The sequence below is a fragment of the Rhinatrema bivittatum genome, chromosome 15, assembly GCF_901001135.1.
Source record: "Rhinatrema bivittatum chromosome 15, aRhiBiv1.1, whole genome shotgun sequence".
In the NCBI taxonomy this organism is placed as follows: domain Eukaryota; kingdom Metazoa; phylum Chordata; class Amphibia; order Gymnophiona; family Rhinatrematidae; genus Rhinatrema; species Rhinatrema bivittatum.
This window is the reverse complement of record NC_042629.1, coordinates 46,411,821-46,438,552: the sequence shown is the minus strand read 5'-3', so window position 1 is coordinate 46,438,552 and position 26,732 is coordinate 46,411,821. Positions and strand designations below refer to the sequence as shown.

The following is a 26,732-nucleotide window of genomic DNA, read 5'->3' as shown; positions in this document are numbered from 1 at the left end:
TGCACATGACCGGCGCATGGACGCCATTCTGAAACAAGCCTTTGAGGTGGCAGCCATGTCCCTACGAATTGCGACCTGCTGCACCGTGGTGACGCGTTCCTGTTTATCTCAACTCAGGAACAACACCCCGGGAGAAGATATGGAATCAGCCCTCTCGTTCCTCACTGATGCTGCCTCCAACCTAGTCCGTACAGCAGCCAAGGGAGTGTCATCCTCAGTGGCAGCCAGAAGACACCTCTGGCTCCGAAATTGGTCGGCCGACTCCTCCTCCAAGACTCGCCTTACAAGAATGCCCTTTAAGGGATCCCTCCTGTTTGGCAGCGACCTCGAGAAACTGGCTAATAAATGGGGCACATCTCCATTTCCCCGTCTACCGGAAGACAGGTCAAGGAGGAACCAGCGCCCTTTTCCTAGACCATCCAGAAGTAGAAGCTCTCAACGCTTCACTCCTTAAAGGGCTCGCTACCAAGCACCTCGTTCTCAGACCAGGAACCAGTCCTTTCGGACCAGGCACAACAAGAGGGGAACTGGCTTGGGGTCGGGCCCCGGCCGCACCCCACAATGAGAATCAGCCGGCCCATCTGGGGGAAGAAGCCATAGGGGGCAGGCTAACCCTATTTTACCGCAGGTGGGTCAAGATTACTTTGGACCAGTGGGTCCTCGCCATTGTCCGGGAAGGGTATTACCTGGACTTCCTTCATCTCCCTCCGGACAAGTTTGTGGAATCGCCTTGTCCGCCCCGCAAGGGGGTGGCGCTGGCAGCTACCTTGGAGAGACTCCTGTCCCTAAAAGCCATAATCCCAGTGCCTGCATAGGACATAAATTCTGGGCATTACTCCATTTATTTCATTGTCCCCAAGAAGGGGGGCACCTTCAGACCCGTCCTGGACCTCAAGTCAGTCAACCGGCACTTACGGGTCCCAGGATTTCGCATGGAAACCCTGCGGTCAGTCCGTAGTGCAATACAGCCAGGGGAGTGCAATACAGCCAGGGGAGTATCTCACATCCCCTGGATCTCTCAGAGGCCTATTTGCATATCCCAATTCATCGGGATCACCAGCGTTACTTACGCTTCAAAGTCCTGGATCAGCACTTTCAGTTCCAGGCTCTACCCTTCAGGTTAGCCACCGCACCACGGACCTTTACCAAGGTAATAGTAGTGGAGGCGGCGTCCTTCAGGAAGGAAGGCATTCTCGTCCATCCCTACCTAGACGATTGGCTGGTCAGGGCAAAGTCACCGGAGGAGAGCCACCGGGCAACCAACAGAGTTATATTTCTTCTGGAAAGCCTAGGATGGGTAGTCAACATAAACAAGAGTTCCTTACAGCCCTCGCAGTCGCTGGAATACCTAGGAGTCCGATTCGACACCCAGGAAGACAAGATCAGCCTGACCTCCAAGAGGAAATCAAAACTCCGGGATCGCTTGCAGAATCTGCTGAGCTCCACTCGGCCCACAGCTTGGGATTACCTACAGGTCCTCGGCCTAATGGCCTCCACTCTGGAAGTGATACCATGGGCCCGGGCTCATATGAGACCGTTACAGTGCGCCCTCCTATCTCGGTGGCGCCCACGATTACAGAACTACACCTTGCATCTACCTCTACCGGCCAGAGTACGGAATCAGTTACGGTGGTGGCTGCAGCCCGGCCACATGAGCCGGGGGTCAAGGATGTCCTCCCCAACCTGGACCCTGCTCACTACAGATGCCAGTCTGAGCGGCTGGGGAGCACACTGCGAAGAGCTAACCGCCCAGGGGCGGTGGAACAGAGAAGAGTCGGGGTGGAACATCAACCGACCAGAGGCACGGGCAGTCAGGTTAGCCTGCCTGCGATTTGCCCACAGACTTCGAAACAGAGCAGTCAGAGTGATGTCGGACAATGCCACCATGGTGGCATACATCAACCGACAGGGCGGAACCAGAAGCCGACAGGTATCCTTAGAAATAGCCCCCCTGATGGCTTGGGCGGAAGCAAATCTCTAGGACATCTCCGCCGTCCACATTGCTGGGAAGGACAACGCCACGGCAGACTTCCTCAGCAGAGAAAGCCTAAACCCGGGGGAATGGCAGCTGTCACCCAAGGCCTTCCAGATGATTGTGGATCAGTGGGGGACCCCAGGCATGGACAGGTCCAACGCTCAAGTACCCAGATACTTCAGTCGCAGGCGAGATCCTCTATCCCACGGGATCGATGCCCTGGTGCAGCCATGGCCTCCGGGGATCCTGCTATATGCCTTTCCCCCATGGCCCCTGCTGGGTGCCATTATACACAAGATTCAGCGGCACAGAGGCCTAGTTCTTCTGGTGGCCCCGGACTGGCCAAGAAGATCCTGGTACGCAGACATGAGAAGACTACTGGCAGGGGATCCTCTACCCCTGCCCCCTCACAGGGACCTGCTGCGACAGGGTCCCATCCTCCACAAGAATCCAGCTCAATTCTCTCTTACGGTCTGGCCATTGAGAGGGCTAGACTGAAGAAAAGGGGATACTCGGGGCCGGTAATAGACACACTCCGAGCACGCAAGTTCTCCACATCACTAACTTATATAAGGATCTGGAGAGTATTTGAAGCCTGGTGCGAAACTCGCAGCACCAATCCGCATGCTGCTAAAATCCCCATCATTCTGGATTTCCTGCAAGATGGACTTCAGAAGGGTCTGTCCCTCAGTTCACTCAAGGTTCAGGTGGCAGCGCTATCCTGCTATGGCCCCAGGAGTGCCGGCAACAGCATTGCCACGCACCCAGATGTTTCACGTTTCCTGAAAGGAGTCAAACACATTTGCCCGCCACTGAAGTGGCCAAGTGCCCCTGTGGAACCTCAACCTAGTCTTGGAATTCCTAGCGGGACCCGCCTTCAGACCCCTCCGAGGCCTGTCCCTCCGTTTGTTAACCTTGAAGATGGTGTTCTTGCTGGCTGTGTGCTCAGCACGCCGCATCTCCAAGCTACAAGCGCTGTCCTGCCGCGATCCGTTTCTCAGAATCACTCCAGGAGCTATCCATCTTCGCACAGTTCCTTCCTTCTTACCCAAAGTAGTCTCACACTTCCACCTCAACCAAACCATATCCTTGCCAACCACGGAAGGTTTGAAGAAGTCAGAAGAAGGTCGAAGACTGCGCCATCTCAACATCGGCAGGCTTCTGTCCAGATACCTGGAAATGTCAGAAACAGTACGAAAGACGGACCACCTGTTCGTCCTTCACAGTGGGAAGAAGCAAGGAGAAGCGGCCTCACGGGCGACTATTGCTCACTGGATCAAGGAAGTTATCAAGGCGGCCTATGTAGAAGTGGGAAAACCACCACCTCTATGGGTCAAGGCTCACTCTACCAGAGCCCAAGCGGCCTCCTGGGCAGAAACTAGGATGCTGTCACCTGCAGAGATATGTAAAGCGGCAACGTGGTCCTCCCTCCATACCTTCTCCAGATTCTACCGTCTGGACGTCCAGGCCAGGGAGGATACAGCATTTGCAAGGGCAATCCTAAACGGACCTCGGGCAGCTTCCCACCCAGTCCGGGAGTAGCTATTGTACATCCCATTTGTAATGAGTCCATCTGCTACACACTAGGAAATGGAGAGATTACTTCCCTGATAATCTCGTTTTCCTTAGTGTAGGCAGATGGACTCAGCATCCCGCTCGGCTGCCGATAGACATGGGGTTTCACCAATTCGAGGTAAACCATGTTTTTCTTACATAGGGCATCCACCCTACCGGGTGTCGACGCCTTCCGGTTGAGAACACTGGCGGTCTCCAGCTACTATCAATCGGTCAGGTTAATCATGTTTGGTTAATCAATTGGTCAGTCACACATATATCCATGAAGCTTTTGCAAGGAAGATTACTGAGTTGCTGCACTTCCTGCAGGGGTATATGTACCACGTGCTGACGTCAGATCCGTCTCCAACTGCTGGCACGAGCACACTATACCCATTTGTAATGAGTCCATCTGCCTGCACTAAGGAAAACGAGATTATCAGGTAAGTAATCTCTCCATTTGTTCAGTACAACCCAGCCCCATCAGATTCCAGCAGGATGCTTTCTTGATTTCATGGTCTCTGACTCCTTTATGCATTTCCTCCAATTCTTCTCATATCAAGGATGGTACAGAAATTGATTCAAGACCGATATCTCGAATGAAAGTCATAGCACCCAATTGGCTTATCTAGTACAGTATTCTGAAAAAGAGCCTTGGGATCTCTGTCAAGATCCAAACGTGCTGACTGAAGAGGTGGAGGAGAGTGCCCCCATCTTGAGTCTTACTATTGTCTCAGGATCAGGCAAAATCTGAGGCACTCATGGGAAAACAGATATTGCACCATGCAACAAATTCATAAACTGTCCATCCTTCGCAAGGATACAAAAAAACCCCAAACAGAATTAAGGGAAGAAATAAAGGTAACAAATATATATTTCTTCCTTAAGGAGTATCCTATGCTTCAAATTCCGGCTAAGGACTCCCAGAGAGCATGGCTAATTCATCCTGCTTATCTGCAGAAAAGAGCAAGTTGGCATACTGTAAACGGTGTCTTCCGTGGATAGTAGGATGAATTAGCTATATTTACCCTCCCACCTCCCTGGACAATTTGTCCTTTTTAACCCTATTTTAAATTTTCTCTTCTCTATACGCCTTTGCTATATTACAAACTGAGAGAAAGGAGTCAATTGCGTGGGAACTTGCCACACAGGAGCGAGACAGGTTGTTTTTTTTTTTTCAACATTCTAAGAGGAGTTCCACACTGGGCCGCCAGGGGGCACACCCAGAAAGCAAGAATAGTTCAACCTGCTATCCACGGAAAACACCGTTTACGGTAAGCAAACTTGCTCTTTCTGAGTGTAAAACTGTGTGTTTTAGACGCACACTCTTTTTTTTTGCATTTCGGATGATTAATAGCCTCATGAACATGCATTTGCATGTGATGAACATAAGAACATGCCGTACTGGGTCAGACCAAGGGTCCATCAAGCCCAGCATCCTGTTTCCAACAGTGGCCAATCCAGGCCATAAGAACCTGGCAAGTACCCAAAAAACTAAGTCTATTCCATGTAACCATTGCTAATGGCAGTGGCTATTCTCTAAGTGAACTTAATAGCAGGTAATGGACTTCTCCTCCAAGAACTTATCCAATCCTTTTTTAAACACAGCTATACTAACTGCACTAACCACATTCTCTGGCAACAAATTCCAGAGTTTAATTATGCGTTGAGTAAAAAAGAACTTTCTCCGATTAGTTTTAAATGTGCCCCATGCTAACTTCATGGAGTGCCCCCTAGTCTTTCTACTATCCGAAAGAGTAAATAACCGATTCACATCTACCCGTTCTAGACCTCTCATGATTTTAAACACCTCTATCATATCCCCCCTCAGTCGTCTCTTCTCCAAGCTGAAAAGTCCTAACCTCTTTAGTCTTTCCTCATAGGGGAGTTGTTCCATTCCCCTTATCATTTTGGTAGCCCTTCTCTGTACCTTCTCCATCGCAATTATATCTTTGAGATGCGGCACTATTAGTTTTGACGGGTATGTTAAATAGTGCGCTCGGCTGAGAGCACTGTATTGCATCAGCCCCAACTGTTAGTAGGCAGGAGAATAATTTAATTTTAAGAAACTGGAATAGGATAACTTCATCAACTGATTAGGACTGGCTAAAAGTTCAGTGTTTTGGTAGCGATAGTTACCTGCAAAATGTTAAAAATAAATAAAGTAAGAGATCATAAGTGCCATGCTGGGTCAGACCAAGGTCCACGGAGTCCAGAATTCTGTCTGACCATGACCAGTTTGGGCCACAAGTACCCATCAGATCCCCAATAGTTGATCTATTTTTCATATTTTACTGCAGGGATAAATGCTGGCTTTCCCATGTTTACCTGGCTAATAATTGTTTAGTGTATAATTTCCATGTAGGAATGTATAACAGTCCAGCTGTTGTGGTGTTCTAATATGAGGCGTGTTGCTATTCAAGGGCCTGATGCAATATTTACTGTACTGTGCTACTTTTTCATGGGTAAGATTTTCTATTTAAGTCTGGCAGTTGGTGTGCTATGGTATGGCAAGTTTGCTCTATAGGTTCAGTGTGTGTTCTTTGCAAGGTTTTGTATTGCTCAACAATGTTAGCAGAAGGGGTTTGTGTTGCAGTTACTGAGATGACAACAGAATATTTTTGTATGGTGAATAGTAAGGGAAAATGTCCCACTTCTTGGGGAGGCAATGAGGGATGCAGCACAAATGTATTGGCCCTTAGGCACCAGAGACCCTCGGTATGTCTGATTGTGTAATGACTGGAGTGGTTAGTAATTTTTCCCGTTGATAGCAGGGCTGAATTAGCCATGCTGTCATGGGAACTGCCAATCAGGGCCCAGGAGGCGGAGCTTAAGAAGCAGAGTGTAACTTTTTCAGACTCTGTGCGCGTGTTTTCCCACGCAGGAAAGTAACAGGTTCTCCTCAGTTTGTTCTTTCCATGCGCGGGAGCGCACGCAGCGCTATCTTCTCATCATACTTCATTTATTTTTTGAGACAAATGTCGAAAAAGCTTTCGAGCTTCAAACAGTGTCCCTGCGGTAAGATCATGTCTGTCACAGATGGACATGATCGCTGTTACCGCTGCCTGGGACCCGATCGCAATCAATCCGATTGTGATTTTTGCGGATGAATGTCCCCGCGAGCCCGGCGTCATAGGGCCTACAGGATGATGGAACTTCAGTCGGGTAGATCGATGACTCACTCTTCGCCAGGACTGGCGTCGCTAGTGGTATCACACACCAAAAGAGCCTTGTCATGGGACCCGCATGCCTCCGGGACCGGAGGTAAGGTCCAGCGGCCTATGGACCAGGAGAGAACCCAGGGATCTGGGTCTCGTCATAAACATAAGCCCGGGTCAAAACAGAGGGATTCGAGGGACCAGTCACCTCCAACACAGAAAAGAGAGCGCAGGCGGCCATCCAATCACGTACGGTCACACCGCGATCCATTGACGCAGAGGGCAGATTCTATGGAACCAAAGGCCCATCCAACGCACGCGGCATCGATGAAGCAGCATTGCTCAACGGGTCCAAAGAGACCAGAGCCGCAGCTGCATGCATCGAAGAGAGCGCCGAGACCACTGGAGCCTGAGCCGGCACAGAAGATCACGGAGCCAGCAAAGTCGGCGCCACCGGAGCCGGCGCTGTCGGGGCCGGAGCCGGCGCCGACCAGACCGACGTCGAAGCAGTGAACGCCGGTAACACGGGCTCCGGAGCCGGCACCGAGCACATCACGAGCGGAGACCGCCTCCAGAAGAACCCCAATCGAGGTACGAAAGACAGTCCTCGATAGTCAGAAGCCATACATCATCAAAACAATCAGTATCCGGGAGAGATTATCCAATGGATAGTGAGCATTCATATAGACGTAAAAGGAAACACCACAGTAAAGGTTCTCCTCCCTCCCATACACGGGGTCACGGGCATAAACGTCACCGCCCCTCTTACTACCCAGAGGGCAAATCATCAGCTTCATCATCCTCCATCATTCAGGAAGGTCAGGACATTCACAGAGGTGAATAATACCAATTTCATCTTCTACCTCATCTCGTTCCATCTCCAAGTCTACTGACAGGGAATCAGCCGGACACCAATCGGGGAATCAGGCGATAAAGTTAATAGGGGATACTAGTTCGAGACCTCCTACCCCGCAGCCTGCCCAGCCAGTAGTTTCACTGGATGACCCACCACCATGGGGCACGTTTCATAAACGCCCTTCGATGTCACCACAAACAAACAAAAAAAAAGGCGTTCTGGGGGCTCTCGCAATCCCTTGCAGGGGAAACGCTACAGTCTTCATTTATTTTGCCACCGGAAGACATATCTAATCCATGGGAACTGACTGAACAGCCACAGTTATTCCCGGTAGAACCAACACCTGCTCCAATACATCCACAGCCCTCATCTCCAGCTCGCTCTCACTCCTCACAGAGAGAGTCAGTATCGTCACAATCTTTACCTTCCTCATCCACAGGCTACCCTTCAGATCCGCCAGAGCAACCACCTGAACCGTATTCTCCCCTGGAGGATTTTTTGTACCCAAAGTTTGTAGACAAGATGGGAGCGATTTTAAAGTTGGAAGTGCAAAAATTGCCAGAGCCTAGGGCGGAAACGTTGGGCCTCTTAAAGATCTTCGATACACCAGGGGAGCCTACATCGCTTCCACCACACAATGTGTTACATAGTGTTCTTCAAAAATCATGGGAGACACCGTTCACATTGTCAGCGGTGTCTAGGAAAACGGACTTGAATTTTAAGTTACAAAAACCTTCTACATATTCCACTCCACAATTACCGCATGATTCCATCGTCGTGGAATCAGCGTTACAGAGGTCCAGAAAGTCAAAAACACATGGTACAGTACATGTATGAATGCATACAAGCAACCAAAGGCATGTTTACCTCGACGGGGGATAACATCCCTTCTCCTATTTTAGACATGGAAGAATGTTCATGTCATCTGCTTCGGGCAGTCTATGAAGGATTTGAGAACTCCTCTCGAGCATCAGCCACAGCAATAGCAGCACGCAGATTGGCTTGGTTAAAAGCCAGTGCTATAAGAGATAAGTTAGCTAATCTGCCTTGTTTGGGGGAGAACTTGTTAGAGGAGAAATTCTATGATACAGTTAGCAAGTTGAAGGATCAAGCGCTCACAGTACAATCCTTAACAACAACATCTTCCAAAAGATATTATCAGACGGCTTGTAGACAAACCTTTTCTAGGAGACCGTATAGAAATTATCAGCCCTTTAGACCACAGTCTTATAATACATTTCAAAGACAGCAGACCCAAACCCCTCAACAACACCAGCAGAGGAGGGGAAAGCCACGGTCGCAAAGACAACAACAACCACAATAAACAGCGGCCCCAGTAAAATCCTCACAGTCTTTTTAAGGATCAGGCCACCACCGCCCCCAACAGAAGCACCTCCTGGAAGGATTACAGAACGATTCACAGCTTGGGAGTCCATAACATCGGATCAGTGGGTGCTAGAAATAGTGAGGAATGGTTATCAACTGCAGTTTATCACCAAGTCCCAAATTCTACATCTAACACTTCGGGGGTCGAAAACTCTACATCCCCAGCTCACCCAAGAGAACCCTTCTGCACCAACAGGGGGCTATCCGGTATGTATCTCGAGCAGACCGAGGCAGGGGGTTTTATTCCCCATATTTCCTAATTCCAAAGAAATCGGGGGGAAACTGACCTATCCTGGACCTAAGGGACTTGAACAAATGGATAGTGCGGGAAAAATTCAAGACGGTTTCTCTGAAGTCCATTCTTCCCTTATTACAACCCAAGGACTGGATGTGTTCAATAGTTCTGAAGGATGCTTACACACACATTCCAATCCACCGATCCTCCTGGCAATACCTCTGTTTTCAATACCACAATCAACATTACCAGTACAAAGTCCTTCCCTTTGGTCTCTCAGCAGCACCCAGGGTATTCACCAAATGTATGGTAGTAGTGGTGGCCCACCTTCGACAACTAGGTCTGACAGTTTTTCCATATCTGGACGATTGGCTAATAGTAGCGTCGGACCCAACTCCACTAAAGGATCATCTCACCATAGCAATCAGTTGCCTCCAGGAATTGGGGTTGATCATCAACTACCCAAAATCCACCTTACAACATACACAGCTACTGCACTTCATAGGAGCTCGACTGGACACCATTTGCACCAGAGCATTCCTTCTGGAGGACAGGAAGCTGACAATCCATTCTCTCCTTTGATCACTGAAAGACATGCAGCGCCCAACGGCTCAAAACATTCTGACAGCGTTGGGTCACATGGCGGCAGCAAATTTCACGGTGCCGAACACGAAACTTCACATGAGACTCTTGCAGTGGGGTCTCAAACGACAGTGGAAACAGCACTCACAACAATTACAAACACGTGTAATGTTGACATTTCAGATGAGGAAGGACATCGAGTGGTGGCTCCTACAACCCACGTTAGACAAAGGAGCATTATTCAGTCCTCCGCCACGCAATGCAGTCCTCACGACAGATGCATCCCGAAGAGGTTGGAGAGCACACCTAGATCTCTGGGAGACACAGGGTCTATGGTCACCCAACGAACAGAATCTACAGATCAATCTTCTGTAGCTAAGAGCGATATGCAATGCCCTAAAAACCTTTCAGAAATACCTGCAAGGTCGACGAGTCAAGATATACATTTATTTATTTATTTATTTATTTATTTATTTAAATGCTTTTAAAATATACCAACATTCATAGGACATATCATGCCGGTTCACAATCAACATTGTAAAGGAGGAAGAGGAAATTACAAATAACAGGGAGGGGGGAGGTGGAGCAGTGAAGGAAAAAGGAGAGGAAGGGGGTCAGGTGACAGTAAGCGCAGAAGTTGCGGGAAGGAGAAAGGTAGTGAAGTGCTAGGGGAGAGAGAAATTGATAGGAACTGTGTTAAAAAAAACTGAGAATAAAAAATTAACAAATTTACAAAATCAGGTGGCAATGTTTTATATAAACAAGCAAGGTGGGTCCGGTTCATGGCCTCTCTGCAGAGAAGCCCTTCAGATCTTTCATCATGCACACCGGCATTCCATTCATCTCCAAGCGACCTACCTGCCGGGACCAGCAAACACCAGAGCGGACAGATTAAGTCGCTTTTTTCACCCGCACAAATGGTTACTCATCCCAGAGGTGACTCAGAAGATCTTCGCTCGTTGGGGAACCCTTAACAATAGATCTTTGCCACGGAAGCGAACACACAACTTCCACAATTTTGCTCGATTTGACCAAGCACATTACGAATCGCTCAGGACGCATTCCTAATTCCATGGACGACAAATCTCCTATATGCCTTTCCACAGATTCCACTAATCACCAAGACATTCCAAAAATGCATATTGGACAACAGCCAAATGATACTAATTGCTCCAGCCTGGCCCAATGGTACAGTTATCTCTTACGCCTGTTGATAGACAGCACGGTTCGGTTACCAGACAGGCCAGATCTTCTACTTCAAGGAGACTGAGTGCTCATCCATCCACTCCATTCTTCCCTCTATCTGACTGCATGGAGATTGAGCGGGCACTACTAGCGGCACAGGGAGTTTCTGCTGTAGCACAAGCGATACTTCTAGAATCAAGGAAACATTCTACTAGATGCAGTTATACCTTCAAATGGAAATGCTATTCAAACTGGTGTACAGAGAAAGGTGTCCCACCCATCGACTGTTCACCAACCCTTTTATTAGATTATCTCCATTCCCTGTATCAGGATGGGTTAGCAACATCATCTATAAGGGTTCATCTCAGCGCAATTGCAGCATTTCACTGACTGATTGATAATCACTCTATTGCTGAGCACCCATTATTATCCAGGTTTATCAAGGGCTTACTGCATCTTCACCCACCAGTAACTAAGCCACCGGTTCCTTGGAACCTCAATGTACTTCTGGAACAACTAATGCTACCACCCTTTGAACCCATGGAGTCAGCACATCTCAAATATCTCACCTGGAAAGTAGTAGTTTTAGTAGCAGTAATATCTGCACGTAGGGGAGTGAATTACAGGCACTAGTCCATTACGAACTGTACCTACAATTCCATCACAATAAGGTCATCCTATGTCCTCATCCAGCCTTCCTTCCAAAGGTGATTTTGGCTTTCCACCTCAATCAATCCATAGAGCTACCCATTTTTTTCCCAAGACCTCATTCAAACAATAGAGAATGGTTGTTGCACACCTTGGACTGTAAACGAGCACTGGCTTATTACAAAAGCAGAACTCACTCTATGAACCGGGTATCTCAATTATTTGTTTCCTTCAACCCGAATGCCCCAGGATTGCCGGTGGCTAAACAATCTCAAGCTGGATTGTACAATGTATCCAGTTTTGTTACAACAAGAAGAATTTACCACTTCCCTTGCTTCCAAGAGCTCATCAAGTTCGAGCCATGGCTACATCCATGGCACATCTGAGAAATGTGCAACCAGTGGACATCTGCAAGGTGGCCACATGGTACTCCCTTCATACATTTACTTCTCATTACTGCATAGACAAGCAGACAGCAGCAGATGCGAAGCTGGGACAGACGATTCTACACACATTGCCTACTTGACACAAGCGACTACCACATTTATCCATCACGCACTGGACAATTGATTAAGTGTGACAGGGAGCTTGGGACTCCCATGACAGCATGGCTAATTCAGCCCTGCTATCAACAGGAAAAAGCAAGTTTGCTTACCGTAAACGGTGTTTCCGTAGATAGCAGGATGAATTAGCCATGCTGACCCACCCACCTCCCTGGTAGTCGCATTTCCAACCACTACGCTCAAGCTTAGATACAGACTGAGGAGAATCTGTTACTTTCCTGCGCGGGAACACATGCACAGCCGCAGAGTCTGAAAAAGTTACACTCTGCTTCTTAAGCTCCGCCTCCCGGGCCCTGATTGGCAGTTCCCATGACAGCATGGCTAATTCATCCTGCTATCTACGGAAACACAGTTTACGGTAAGCAAACTTGCTTTTGTTGCTTGGACAGTGTTCATATTGATCTGCCATCTGGTGAAATGGCTTTGGAGGAGTGATAATTTCATGCAGCCAGGTATCTTACGTGATGTGTTTTGGTTTTTTTTTTTACTATTGTATTTGATGTCAAGCATTTTTGTGTTAGAAGTTTTTATAAATTTTCATCCATGATAAAAAGTCAGCAGTTTGATCAATGGCAAAGCAGCATAACTGCTTGCAAGTAATTTCCTTTTCTATACAGTGGCAAACTACTGATGTCTCCAAATGCTTTGAATTAATACAGCTAAAGTGTTCTACCATGAGTATCCACAAGCACAACTTAGTTTCGCAATGTATAATAATCTGCATGGGCATATAACCACATAACTAATAATCAGATTCACTAGTCATAAACCCTGTAGAACAAAGGGTAATGTCAAGTTTCGATGTTTAAATGTCTTAACTTGTGTGATGTTAAGGGCAATTTTAAATTTAATCTAATATTAATCTAATTGCCTGGAACATTTTTAAAATGGTAAGGCTGCTGAAACCTCTTTGTATTTGTACTTCCTTCCAAACAGTAAGCACATGCCTCAAGAGATGAAATGCTGTTAACTTACTTTTGTTGATGGCTATGCCTTCTGCACCTAAAGTAAGAGGGAGAGAATGGAGCGGAAGGAATCTACTACTAATGCATGGTCAGTGCAAGCATTTTTGCTGCCCTGTGCTAACAATTACCATGCTGACTCCTGCCTCTCTGTCCCAGGCTAACCAAAAATAAAGCCCAGCTTCCTCCAGTGATACAAACTTTAAAAACTGACACCACCTTTATCCCCTGGGTCTTCACCTCACCTCAGAATCCATGATTAGTGCAAGGATATTAGGTGACTAGGCGGACGTTATAGCTTTGCACAACACATCGCGCCTCCCCTTCAGCCCTCTCCACTCACACAGTTAAGAGTTATACATTTATAATAATATTTTACATGAAAATATCAAAGTACAGTATTCTGAAGTAAAAATAACACTTATATTATATTTACATGCACTGCTGTGATGCCAACCACAAATCTCTGCAAAAAAGACTCTTGGAACCCAGATGGTATTAGGCCTATTCTAATGTGTGGTGGGGTGGGCTTAACACTCTGAAAGCCCTAAAACACTAATATACTTCCTATTAGGGGAATACCTCAACTCAGTCACATATGCAGAACATAAACAAATCCTCAGCAAATACAGAATAGAGAAACCATTAAGAAATACAAACTAGCAGACAAAAACTGAAACCTCAAGAAGCCAGACTCTCTGCAGTGCAACAATGAAAAAACTGAACCATCACCATTCCTCAAACAAAATCAAGAAATATAATAAATGCATAATTATAATAGTAAAAACATACTAATATTTCAAAAATAGTTGACAAATCACATAACTAAAATATGCAAATTTTTTTTAATGTCCCAACACTAATAAAATATTTCAAAAGAGCAGAGACATCAAATAACACCCAAAAAATAAAACTAAAAAGGATTAAAAAATAGGGATTGGTGCCACCAGTGGCTACACAGACCTCTCCCTGCTCCTGCACCACCTCCTCCTTAGGTGTGCCACACTCTGCAATTGCAAGGTTTGCACTCCTGGTGGCGGCAGACCTGTACCAATGTAGCACACAAGCTTAGGAAGTTGGCTTCACTTTTACTTCTCAGAAAAATCCACAAAGGAAGGGAAATGTTTAGCATTTGACCACTTAATAAGCTATGAACAGCCCATTATCTAAATATTCATTGTTCTCTTTCAAAGATAAGGCAGCTCAACAATCTGTAAGTTATTACTATTATGTTTTATATCTATCTATTGTACATGATAGAAAGAAAGTTGTTCCCAATATGTGTGGATATGGATTGACTAATATTAACCTATGCCTCAGTAGTGGCCCAGATAGATGAACATTGAGTCCTGTGGAGTATGAGTATATTCAACTATGGTAGCTTGATTTGAAGTGTGATTAAATATATATGACTTCTTGCTTGCATACTTTCTACTCCTAATTCAAGATGTTAATGTGAGAAGAGCAACTGTGTATATTGTGGAAGAGATATTGAGGGTCATATATAATGAAATGAAGTTGATATTTAACATGATTTTGAGCAGGGCTGATCTAAAGTCTATGTAAATGAGAACTTTTTTCTTTCCTTTGCAGATGCAGGGCATTTGAGCTGTTTTTTAAAATTAATTTTTATTAATGGAAACACATCTGAACAGGCAATAGGGCTTAGCATAATTAGCAAGACATCTGTTACAAACAGTACAATTGTCTAAAAGAAACCAAAGCATCATCCCAATTCTTAATAAAAACAAACCACAGACTAGTATCATGTTTCCCATATTTTATCATCTGAAAACTGATTCCTTAGCATGAACCCTCTTTTACTGTGAAAACTACCTTCCCCTCCAACCTACCTAGAATCCATCCATACAACATTCACGCACCACTTTCACATTCATAACCTTCTCTATACAACACGTCATAGGCATGTATGATTGTTTAAATTACTGATCAGGAACACCATTGTGAAGAATAAATGAAAGCGGACAATGATTGCTGTGCATTTGAATGCAAGGAGTCAAAGGAGGACTTCACACATCCACATATTCTTCATATATCTTTGCATAAATTCCAACATCTGAGATTGCCAAACAGTCAGAGAGGGTAGTATATCATCTAGCCATTTGGCCAATATACATCTGCACACAATTTTGTAATGTTAAAGTAAACTTTTTTTTTCTTTCCTGTACCCATGTCATGCATATCTGACAAATCCCCAGAAAGTACAATTTCGTCTTTGAGGTACCAATCTCCCAGTACAATTTTGTATTATTGAAAGTTTTGGTCCCAAAAAGGAATAACAAGACATAATAAAAGTTTATGAATTAAGGTACCATGCTCATTCTGACATTTTTTGCAATTCAGGGATGATATGGTCTAACATTGTCAATATAAGCATGATGTAACAATTTAAGCTTCATTTCTTTCATTGTAACATCTATATTTGCCTTATGCAAAGTGTGAATATCCTCAGTCGTGATATCGCTATATAGCTCCCTGCTCCAATACTTATTTAAACTCACCAAAACATATTCATAAGTCTTTTGTTTGCATAACTTATGCCAATGTGAAATACAAAGAATTGTATTTCCTATTTCTAATTGTAGCTCCTCAAACCAATTTTTCTCTCCCAGGAGTATAGTTGGAGATCATTTTAAAGAAAATACATATTGCCTTTTGTAGATGTACAAAGAAATTAGTATTTGGAAGAGAAAACTTATCTTTCAATTGTTGGAATGTCAGCAATACAAACTTGTCTGCATTATATAAGTATATTATACAGTGTATCCCTTTAGTCTGCCATAAGTCAGATCTCACTTTCCATACTGAGCTGTTTTTTTTTCTAACATAGTATGCAATACATTAGGATCTAATATGTATCTTCACATAGATTATAGCTTGAAACAAGCTTTGAGCTGTTTAGTTGGAGAAGTATGTAATAAATGATACTTTTTTTGCTAAACTTGACCAAAATCTTTCTGTCAGAAATATTTCTAAGTTCAGAATTTGGGCAAATCAAACCCTAAACATTAGGAATTGCACCATTTTGAAATTATTTTAAAATTACTTGTGCAAAACTTACTAATACTAAAAGTGAATCATTTTAGTTTTTTAATCAGTTTAAACTACAGGGTTGTTTTTCTTTCTGTTTTTTTTATTTTGTTTCAGACTGTTCGGCATGGTTTCCCTTATCAGCCAACTGCCTTAGCTTTTGACCCAGTTCAGAAAATCCTAGCCATTGGGACACGGACAGGAGCAATTCGAATGTATCCTTTTTAATTTTCTTTTAAATTAAAAAAAAAAAAAAAAAGTCATGAAGTCCTATATTTTTGAGCAACCTACTTCAGGTAAGGAATAATTTACAGCTTATCAATATTTTTTTGTACAGAAAAGCTTTTTTAATACATCATTTGAAGAAAAACTAATGTTATCAATGTAGACCTTTTAAGTTGCTGTTCTTGCATTGTTTTACCCTATGGGGTTGATGGACTAAAGAGTTTTTACTATTTTGTGTCTATGGGAAATTGCTTAATACATTTGGTGCTAGCTGACTGAAAACATGTATACAACAGCTTTTGAATATCTTTATGATAAGGTTACAAATGGTAGGCAGGGGGTTACAGCTATTCAGTGGGGCTGTTTCTCTCAAGTGGTGGGGAATGAATGCCCTTTTTACAAGGTAATGGGGAGATAGGGATATTTTGAGTTGTGTGTTGCTTTAATTCAGGTTGCAGTGCTCGTAACCAATGAAGGATTTCTCTAAGGTGCATTAGTAGGTTTGAAATAGATTAACAGACTGACTCGGATTAAAAAAAAAAAGTGTATGCTGGTTTGTTTTTAATTAAAAAAAAAAAAAAAAAAAAAAAAAAAAAAAGAAAATTCTGGAAGTCTTACAGCCAAACAATTGGATAAACACCCAACATATACCAGTGAAATGCTTAATTTATTTTATTTCATATTTTTTGATCACTTCTCTGATTAAAAATTGCCCGAATTGATGTACAAAACATAACACCACATTAAATACTTTTACAATAATATCAACAAATAAATCAGTAAAACCAAACAATTTTTGCCCAGATCTGCTTCCGGCATTTTGAATTTGTGACCATTCAAAGCTTCTTAAGGATAGGGCTCTATGTGACTGAATAAAACATGCTCAGTTTGCTTGCAGAGTTACCTTGGAACCACAAAGAATAAATTGGTACGTTTCATTGTGGATGTGACTATGATAGGGAGGGATTTCAGGCCTATCATATGCTCTTGTCTTATATAGGCAGCAAGACCACAGCTATATGTTCAGCTGCAGCTTCTTTAGAATGCAGCAGTCTAGTTTTGAGTAATGACACTGATCTTAATGCAAATCCATTAATGAGTGAGTACTAGGAACAAGATGTGCACATTTGAAAATACTCTTAAGTCATGCATGGACATAGTAAACTAATAGGGTTCTTCATCAATCCGCGTTAGGGTCTCATTGCGCGATAAACGGGTCTAACGTGATAGAAGTGTGATATTTATCGTGTTGTGTGTTAGTATTTAAATAAGATAAATACGCAAAACCAGGAAAATTATGCAAAAGAGATGTTTTCCACATTTTGTGGAAAAATATTGCATAATAATCCTGGATTTAACGTGGGATATAAGAACATAAGAAACTGCCATGCTGGGTCAGACCAAGGGTCCATCAAGCCCAGCATCCTGTTTCCAACAGATGCCAAAACCAGGCCACAAGAACCTGGCAATTACCCAAACACTAAGAAGAACCCATGCTACTGATGCAATTAATAGCAGTGGCTATTCCCTAAGGGGCGGATTTTCAGAGCCCTGCTCGCCTAAATCCGCCCAAAACCGGGTGGATTTAGGCGAGCAGGGCCCTGCGCGCCGGTGAGCCTATTTTACATAAGCCTACCAGCGCGCGCAGAGCCCTGGGACTCACGTAAGTCCTGGGGTTCTCCGAGGGGGGCGTGTCGGGGGCGGGCCCGGTTGTCGCGGCATTTTGGGGGCGTGTCGGCAGTGTTTTGGGGGCGGGTACGGGGCGTGGCTACGGCCCGGGGCGGTCCGGGGGCGTGGCCGCGCCCTCCGTACCCGCCCCCAGGTTGCGGCCCGGCGCGCAGGAGGCCTGCTGGCACGCGGGGATTTACTTCTCCCTCCGGGAGGCGTAAATCCCCGGAGAAAGGTAAGGGGGGGGTGTAGACAGGGCCGGGTGGGTGGGTTAAATAGAGGAAGGGAGGGGAAGATGAGGGGAGGGCGTTAGTGGATTCCCTCCAAGGCCGCTCCGATTTCGGAGCGGCCTTGGAGGGAACGGGGGTAGGCAGCGCGGCTCGGTGCGCGCCGGCTATACAGAATTCATAGCCTTGCGCGCGCCGATCCAGGATTTTAGTGGATACGCGCGGCTCCGCGCGTATCTACTAAAATCCCGCGTACTTTTGTTTGCGCCTGGAGCACCAACAAAAGTACGCCAACGCGCCTTGTTTGAAAATCTACCCCTAAGTATAATTGATTAATAGCCATTAATGGACTTCTCCTCCAAGAACTTATCCAAACCTTTTTTATTTATTTATTTATTTATTTGTATTTTTCTATACCGGCATTCACGGAGTTCGTATCATGTCGGTTTACATAAAACAAGGGGTGAGAAATACATTATAACGTAAATAACTAATAACATAAGAGTATACATTAAAAAGTAAAACAAGTGCATGGAAGAAAAAAGTTACAATAAAACGGGGGTCATTCTAACTGGGATTAGAGTTAGAGGAAAGATAAAAAGTTTAACGAGAAGTAAAACATTGTAATGATTGGTAGATAGAGACTGTTTCAGTTTAATAGGAAATGTTCAGTAATGCTGCATTTGATGGTAGTGAATCTTTAAGGGTCCGGAAATGCTTTCATGAACAGCCATGTTTTCAGTCTTTTCCTGAAGGTTGGAAGACATGGTTCCTGTCTTAGTTCTAGGGGGATTGAGTTCCACAGTGGGGGACCTGCTGTGGAGAAGGCCCGATCTCTCAATTTTATATGTTGGGTGGTATTGTTGTGTGGTACCTGTAGATATTCTCTATATGCTTCTCTGATGGGTCTGTTGGAGGAGTGTTTTTTAAGAGCTATTTGTAGATGGAGTGGAGCCAGTCCATGGATATTCTTGTAGATTGTGGTGAGGGATTTATGAATTATTCTGTAGTGGATTGGTAACCAGTGTAGGTCTTTAAGGACTGGTGTAATGTGATCTCTTCTTCTTTTGTTTGTTAGAATTCTTGCTGCGGTGTTCTGTATCATTTGGAGCGGTTTAGTATGTGATGATGGGATGCCTAGTAGGATCGAGTTGCAGTAATCAATTTTCGCAAATATTATTGCTTGGAGCACTGTTCTATAATCATGGAAGTGAAATAGGGGTTTTATTCTTTTTAATACGTGCAGTTTGTGGAAGCAGTCTTTGGTTGTTTGGTTGATAAACGATTTCAAATTTAGCCTGTTGTCTATGGAGACTCCTAAATCTCTTACTTTTGAGGTTTGCAAGTTGGCTGGCGGGTTTGTAGTGATTTTGCAATTATCTGGAGAGATTAGAATGAATTCACTTTTTGATTGGTTTTTGAACCCAGCTACACTAACTGCACTAACCACATCCTCTGGCAACAAATTCCAGAGCCATGCCGGTGGAGCATTCTGGCCCATGTTTTTGATTTGTGGTGGAAGGGGTGGGGAAGTTTTTATCGTGCGACAATGGGTCATTATTGCGGATCATGAATATTGCGTAAAATAGAGGCCTTCTTTTGGACACACCTTTACAGCCCTGGTGGGCCAATAACAAAAGGTGTTTTGTTTTGTTTTATTAGCCCTGTCTTCATAAAGCTACAGTGTTAGGGGGAAGTGTACTAGTAGTGGGAAACTGGCTGCTTCAGGTTGCTCAATAACAAGAACTACCATATTTTTCACTCCACAAGACGCACCTGACCATAAGATGCACCTAGGATTCAGAGGGGGAAAAAAAAAAAAAAAAATTTGTGCTAAACCGGCTCTGTCCCTGGGCGTCTGTGCGTCTTATGGAGCAAATTTCCTAGCATAACATTTTTTTTCTCCCCATTTTGTTTTTTTATGTTTAATTTGTTTATTAAATTTTCCATTTTACATAATTCAATGTATTTCAATATACATTATGTGTGTACAACATTGTTTTACCAAACACAAGAAAAAATCTTCTCTATATTCTCATCAATAAACATTTTACCTTTGGCAAAACTTAATCTCAAAGGGTTAATATAAACTTTTATCCATTTATAAGAAAAACATTAAATTATAAATCTGATACCATCCTGACTGATACAAAGAGAGGAATGCTTTAAAGAAAACCATAATAGTTAGATAATCAGCTCCGTATTGCAATTAATCTATTTCTAATCCCTTTTTCTTCATGGTTCTACCGGGGATGAAGTTGCAGGTAATCGTGATTCAACAAATTGAATTAAATGTTCAATTTGAGTGAATACAAATGATTCTGTGCCCCTCTTTAATACACATCGGCAAGGATATTTTAGTGTAAAAGAAAATCCTAGTGTCAAAACCCTTTGTCTTAATTCTAGAAACTGTCGCCATTTAGTACGGGTAACTAATGATAAATCTGGAAAAATTTTTATATTTTGTCCAAGATATTCTATGGGAAATTTCTGAAAGTATGTTCTCATTAAGGAACTTATATCAGCTGTGGAAATCAAAGATACTATTAAGGTTTCTCTTTCTAAAACTTGTATAGCTGAATTCTCCAGAAAACTTGTTAAATTAGCTGGGATAGATATTACTGGAGCAGGAGTTCTCTTTTTCAAGAAAAAACAAGAGTTAATTGATATCATATTATTCTCTGTAAATCCAAGAACTTCTGTTAGAAATTTTTTGAAAGAAACATATGGTACTTCCCCGGCTATTCTGGGAAAGTTCATAACTCTTAGATTTAATTGTCTAGTACTATTTTCAATTATTTCTAATCTTTTTGAACATAAAGACTGATCCTTTATCAAGGCAATATTAACTGCTTGTACAGCTTTAATATTGCCTTCTACCGTAACAATTTTTGCATCTAATTCATTTACTTGTTGTTGTATACCATCATTCTGTTTAGACAAATTTGAGGACACAGAGTCCATTTTCTTTTCCAATCTGTTAACAGTCACGCTTAACCCACTAACTAAATCCCACAATGCTCCCAAAGTTACCGTTTCCGGTCTAGTTGTTAATTGCCTTGTGTCCTCCAGTAGTTCTCTTTGAGGAACTTCACGTTGTTGATTGCTAGTATTAATTACTGCCTGTGTTATTGTTCCCGCATTATACTCCATGGCCAAACCGGAGGTAGCTCCCTCAATAGCTAGCTCTTGACCAACCTCATCGGTAGGCAATGCTGCTGCTCCTTCGTTTATGGACCATTGGACTGGAGGAGGGCGTGAAACAGGGCTGAGGGAGGCCTCATCCAAGGGGGCACCTCGCTCCTCTATCGAGATACTTCCAGCGGATTCACTGGGACCCTCCTTTTCTAATTGCTGTATAAAACGATCTATTTCAAGTTGTAATAGGGGGGGCAGAAGTTCAGAGGGAAACACCCAAACCCTCCCTTTTCTTTTTGCCGGCATCTTACTTTGAAATATAAATTGAAATAAAAAGTTTTTTACCGGAGCTGTTTCTCAGTCGGTGGCTCAGTGATTTGAAAAACAGCTGTGTTCCTCCTCCTGTCCGACCTACTCCGGACTAAGCCGGACCAAGCCGTGCGCACCCCTTAGGTGCGCATGGCTTTGGCGGCGCGTCGGCGGGGCGCCGCAAGCGCTCAGGTTTTCACTGCGCTCCGGCTCCTCCCCTCACGTGGGCCTTGCGATGTTCCGGGCTGAAGCAGGGGGTAACAGACGCCGTTCTCCCGAACGTCTCGGCAAGCGCTCAGGTTTTCACTGCGCTCCAGCTCCTCCCCTCACATGGGCCTTGCGATGTTCCGGGCTGAAGCAGGGGGTAACAGACGCCGTTCTCCCGAACGTCTCGGCAAGCGCTCAGGTTTTCACTGCGCTCCGGCTCCTCCCCTCACGTGGGCCTTGTGATGTTCCGGGCTGAAGCAGGGGGTAACAGACGCCGTTCTCCCCCTCCCCATTTTGTTTTCGGGTCTGGGGAGGGCCATTTGGGTCCATTCCCCAGATCAGAAAACTTTTGTCTTTCTAATTCTGTGGGAACCTCCCCCCCCCCCCCCCCCCCCCAAAAAAAAAACCCCATCCCAACCCTTTAATTAAATACAACCCCCCCACCCTCCTGACCTCTCCCCAAGATCTTCTAAATTTAATTTACTACAAACCCCCACCCTCCTGACCCCCCCAAGACCTGCCATAAGTCCCTGGTGGTCCAGGAGTGGTCCGGGAGTGATCTCCTGGACTTGGGCCGTTGGCTGCCAGCAATCAAAATGGCGCCGACGGCCCTTTGCCCTCACAGGGGCTACCGCTGGCATTGGTTGATCCCAGTGACATAGTAAGGGCAAAGGGCCGTCGGCGCCATTTTGATTGCTGGCAGCCGACGGCCCAAGTCCAGGAGATCGCTCCCGGACCACTCCTGGACCACCAGGGACTTATGGCAGGTCTTGGGGGGGGGGGGTCAGGAGGGGGGGGGGTTATAGTAAATTAATTGGGAAGGTCTGGGGGGGGGGGGTGTCAGGAGGGGGCTGGGGTTTTGTTAGATTTTTAACTTTTTTTTTATATTCGCTCCATAAGAAGCACAGACATTTTCCCCCCACTTTTGGGGGGAAAAAAAGTGAGTCTTAGGGAGCGAAAAATACGGTACTACTACAACAGGCAAGGGAGGTTGTCGCCTCCTAGGGAAGTACCCACACTGAAGCCAGAGCTGCAAGCCATGCCGGTGGAGCATTCTGGCCCATGTCAGAGCTTGTTACGCAGGAGCGCACGCAGGTGGTTCAGGGATTGTTTTTCATCCGTGCACCACATTGCTGGGGATGCCAGAATACCATATGGTTGAGGTATCACTTCAGCACTCAGGCTATCGTGGAATTATATGAAGAACTCAGAGGGGATCTAGATCCAGTCACAGAAAGATCCCCTGCTATACCAGGCCTCACCAAACTATTGTGCGCCTTGCATTTTATGGCATATGGTTCACTCCAAACAATAGTCGGGGTCATCGTAGGAATGTTCCAAACATCTTTTTTCCTGCTGTCTGGACCAGGTCATAACATCTGTATGTAGCCACTTTAATTGTTACATAAGGTTCTCTCATGAAAGGCAGGACTTGCTGGATTTGAAGAGAGGTTTTTATGCCTTTGCCAACTTTCCAAATGTTGTGGGAGCTATTGACTGCACTCACATAGCCATTATTCCACTCCGTGGCAGGGAGGACATATACCACAACAGAAAGCCTTCCACTCCATCAATGTTCAAGGGGTCTGTGTCTCACAACTGTACATTCTCAGTGATCACCAGGTACCTGGGAGCTGCAAATTATACTTAGGCAATCTGGCCTCTTTGAACAATTTGAAGATGGCCTCTGTGGTGACGGTTGACTCATAGGTAAGAGCAGTGCTTCTTTCTATGAAACAGCAGTGATATGGGGAGCTGTCAGGGATGTGACTGCATCAATTACACGACAAGTGGCTCGCATAGTTAGGTCAACAAGCCATTGTGCCAGAGCCCAGGTTTCTCTCTCCATGCTATAGAGACCTGCTAATGTTATGTTTTCAATCAAAGCACTTTCCACTAAGATCAGTGTGTGACCAAGCACCACAGATTTTCAACTTGTCAGCTTAAAACAATTGGCAGATCAAATTCTCTCTCATGGAGCTGTTGAAATGTCACTTGTCTACCCAGACCTTTTTGGGCACACAGTGCAGGCACTCCTAGGTCAGGCATGCCCTGATAGTGCCAGGTCAACCCTCAGCTAATGATGCCCATATCAGTATCCGGTTTGCAGGGCTTCTGCTGTAACAGCTACGAAGTCAGCCACAGTTTGTCTTCAGCATTACAGGGGTACCTGAAATGTGCCATTTGGCCCAATCCTATTTTAGTGTGTCATGTCTGACAAATGTGTATCTCTGGAGGACATACTGCAGAACAGACAGGGACATGAACAATCATACTACGAAGTTGATGTCTTTCTGCAATGACATGTGGGAGATGAGATGTACAGCTTCAGTGTTATAGGAGTGCTAGAACTGGGTAGAGATTGCTTGCTTGTGAGTGACACACATACATATTTTGTATGCACCCTAGATGAATTTTTCCATTCATGAAGATCTGACACACTAAAACAAAGTGCTATAGCATACATATAGTGTTAAAGTAAAATGTGGCATGGACTTATGGTTTGGAAATAGCTTTTTATTTCTCACATCAAACTATAGCGTAGCTTAGTGTCTTATAGCATGCTATGGTTTGGCAGCGAGATGATAAAGTCACAGGGGTGTGACTGATGCAGCCATTCTCTTTTTGCTTCAGGAGATTTTGAATCTGGGTGCAAAACTTGGCTTCTCATACCCATTGCTAATCCAAACATGCCAGCAGAGATGAGGTACGAGGTCTTATATTCTACCTACTATATCATTGAATGCTCTTCTGGAGTTCTCAAAAGTAGGTTTTGTTGTTTGGACAAAACGGGGGGAGCTTTTAATGTCTGCCCCACCCAGAGTAGCAGAGATAGGGCCAGAGAAGCACTATGTTATGGCATCCCATTAGATGTTCCAGATCTACCTCATGATCCCCCATGTCCCTCAGCAGAAGCCAGGGAGACCACATGGACTGGCAGCCAGTTTCTTCAAAGAGTTACACAATGCTACTTTGCCTGTTAGTCATCATCTAGACCTTCCACTTGCAAGGAAAAGAGCCTAGCAGAGTAGTTCCAGCTAGTATCTTTCTTTTACTCACCAGTTCTCTATCTTGGTTAGTGTGTAACAGAAAACACTGCCTAGTTAGGCAACATCATGATCCTAGAGCAATAGGTACAGTTGACAGTAGTAGACAAAGGAGGCACCAAATAAATCTAACAAAGAGATGTAGTTGTCCTAATGTATTTATAGTGATTGTCTGTCAAAAAGAATCACGTGTCGCCATAGCATTCATGAAGGACTGCCAACGCAATGCACATAGCTTGGCATAGCTTGCGCCTTCTTGCTAGCCTTGGCTAGCCTTTGACTCTGTCCTAGCCTTCACATGTTGGCCTATGATATGGAGCCAAGGCTATATAAGTTAAATACTTCAAGTAGCTCAGCTGCTTAAAGGCACAGCCTGAAGCTACAAGTTGACAGCTACAATCATCAATCACACATTCTACATATTTACAGCCAGATTCCCTAGCTGACATCAGTGTGCATATGAATATATGTACATTAGATCCACAGACCCACATGGGCCAGCAAAGACACAGGAGTCAGCACTGCCTCATCAGTTTCTGAGGCAGTGCAGACAGTGGAATGCTCACAAAGCAGGCCTTTACTTAGAACTTTTGGGGAAGCATATGGCCAATATCGTGGCTTTCCCAGTTCATTGCAAGCTAGCATATCTCTTAGGGTTGCACATGACCATGCACAGTTGGGCCCTGCTACATTTGTATAACTAAACAGAGATGGTGAGGGCCCTGGCCCTCACCATGAGATGGTGAGGGCCAGGGCCCTCACCATGTTGGTTATGTTAGCTGCACAGGAAGGCTTTGAAGGATGCTTATCTGACTATCTGAAGGTTGGATTTGGAATAGGATTTATTTATTTATTTAACGTCTTTTCTATACCGTCATTAAGCTAGGTGCCGTCACAACGATTCACAATAAGGCACATAAATTAATGTTGCTAAATGTTTTAAATTATATAAACTTAAAAAAGTGCCATCAAGGTACAGTAACATAGTTTCATAAAAATATGAATTGTTGGTTGTGATAAAACATGTTCATTTCTATCTTTATCAGCTATAGACTGAATTAATAGTTAAATCTTATCTTTGGTGTTGAAACGAGAAAATAAAAATAAAATACACACATATTGAGTAAGGTGATGTGTGTGGATGTCCTACTGACCACCTTCTACACTTCCCTGGATTCTCCATGCTCTTTGTGATACGCTTGCTTAAATAGCCATGTTTTTAAACTTTTTCTGAATGTTTTAATGTGTCTTTGCAGTCTGATTTCTAACGGCATGGTGTTCCATATTATAGGTCCTGCTAAGGATAGAGCCCTTTCCCTTACTTACCTTAGTCTTGCTGTTTTGACTGAAGGAATAGTTAGCAGTGCTTTGTTTGTTGATCTCAGGTTCCTGTGAGGAATGTGTACACGAAGGGCTGTGTTCAGCCATTCTGCTTTTTCGTTATGTATTAATTTATGTATGGTACATAGTGTTTTGTATTGTATTCTTTGTTCAATGGGTAGCCAGTGTAGCTCAGCTAGGGTTTCGGTGATATGGTCTCTTTTACCAGTCAGAATTCTAGCAGCCGTGTTTTGTAGTATCTGGAGTGGTCTTATCATGGTGTAAAGTAAAACCAGTAGAAGGGTATTACAGTAGTAGTGCTTGCAAAAATTAAAGCTTATAACACTGATCGGAAGTGTGTTGGTGTTAGCAGTGGTTTTAGTCTTCTAAGAATCATAAGTTTGGCGTACCCTTCCCTTACTTTTAGAGATATGTG

General features: G+C 44.4%; 1 protein-coding gene across 9 annotated transcripts in view; it reads left to right on the top strand.

The window, feature by feature from the left end:
• Positions 1-26,732, top strand: part of STXBP5L (syntaxin binding protein 5 like) — a 779,311-nt gene that overhangs the window by 60,142 nt on the left and 692,437 nt on the right. For all 9 annotated transcript variants that reach the window (XM_029578338.1, XM_029578339.1, XM_029578335.1 and 6 more), the window contains exon 2: positions 16,273-16,370. In XM_029578338.1, the coding sequence (XP_029434198.1) occupies positions 16,273-16,370 (98 nt within the window). The remainder of the gene's footprint in view (positions 1-16,272; positions 16,371-26,732) is intronic.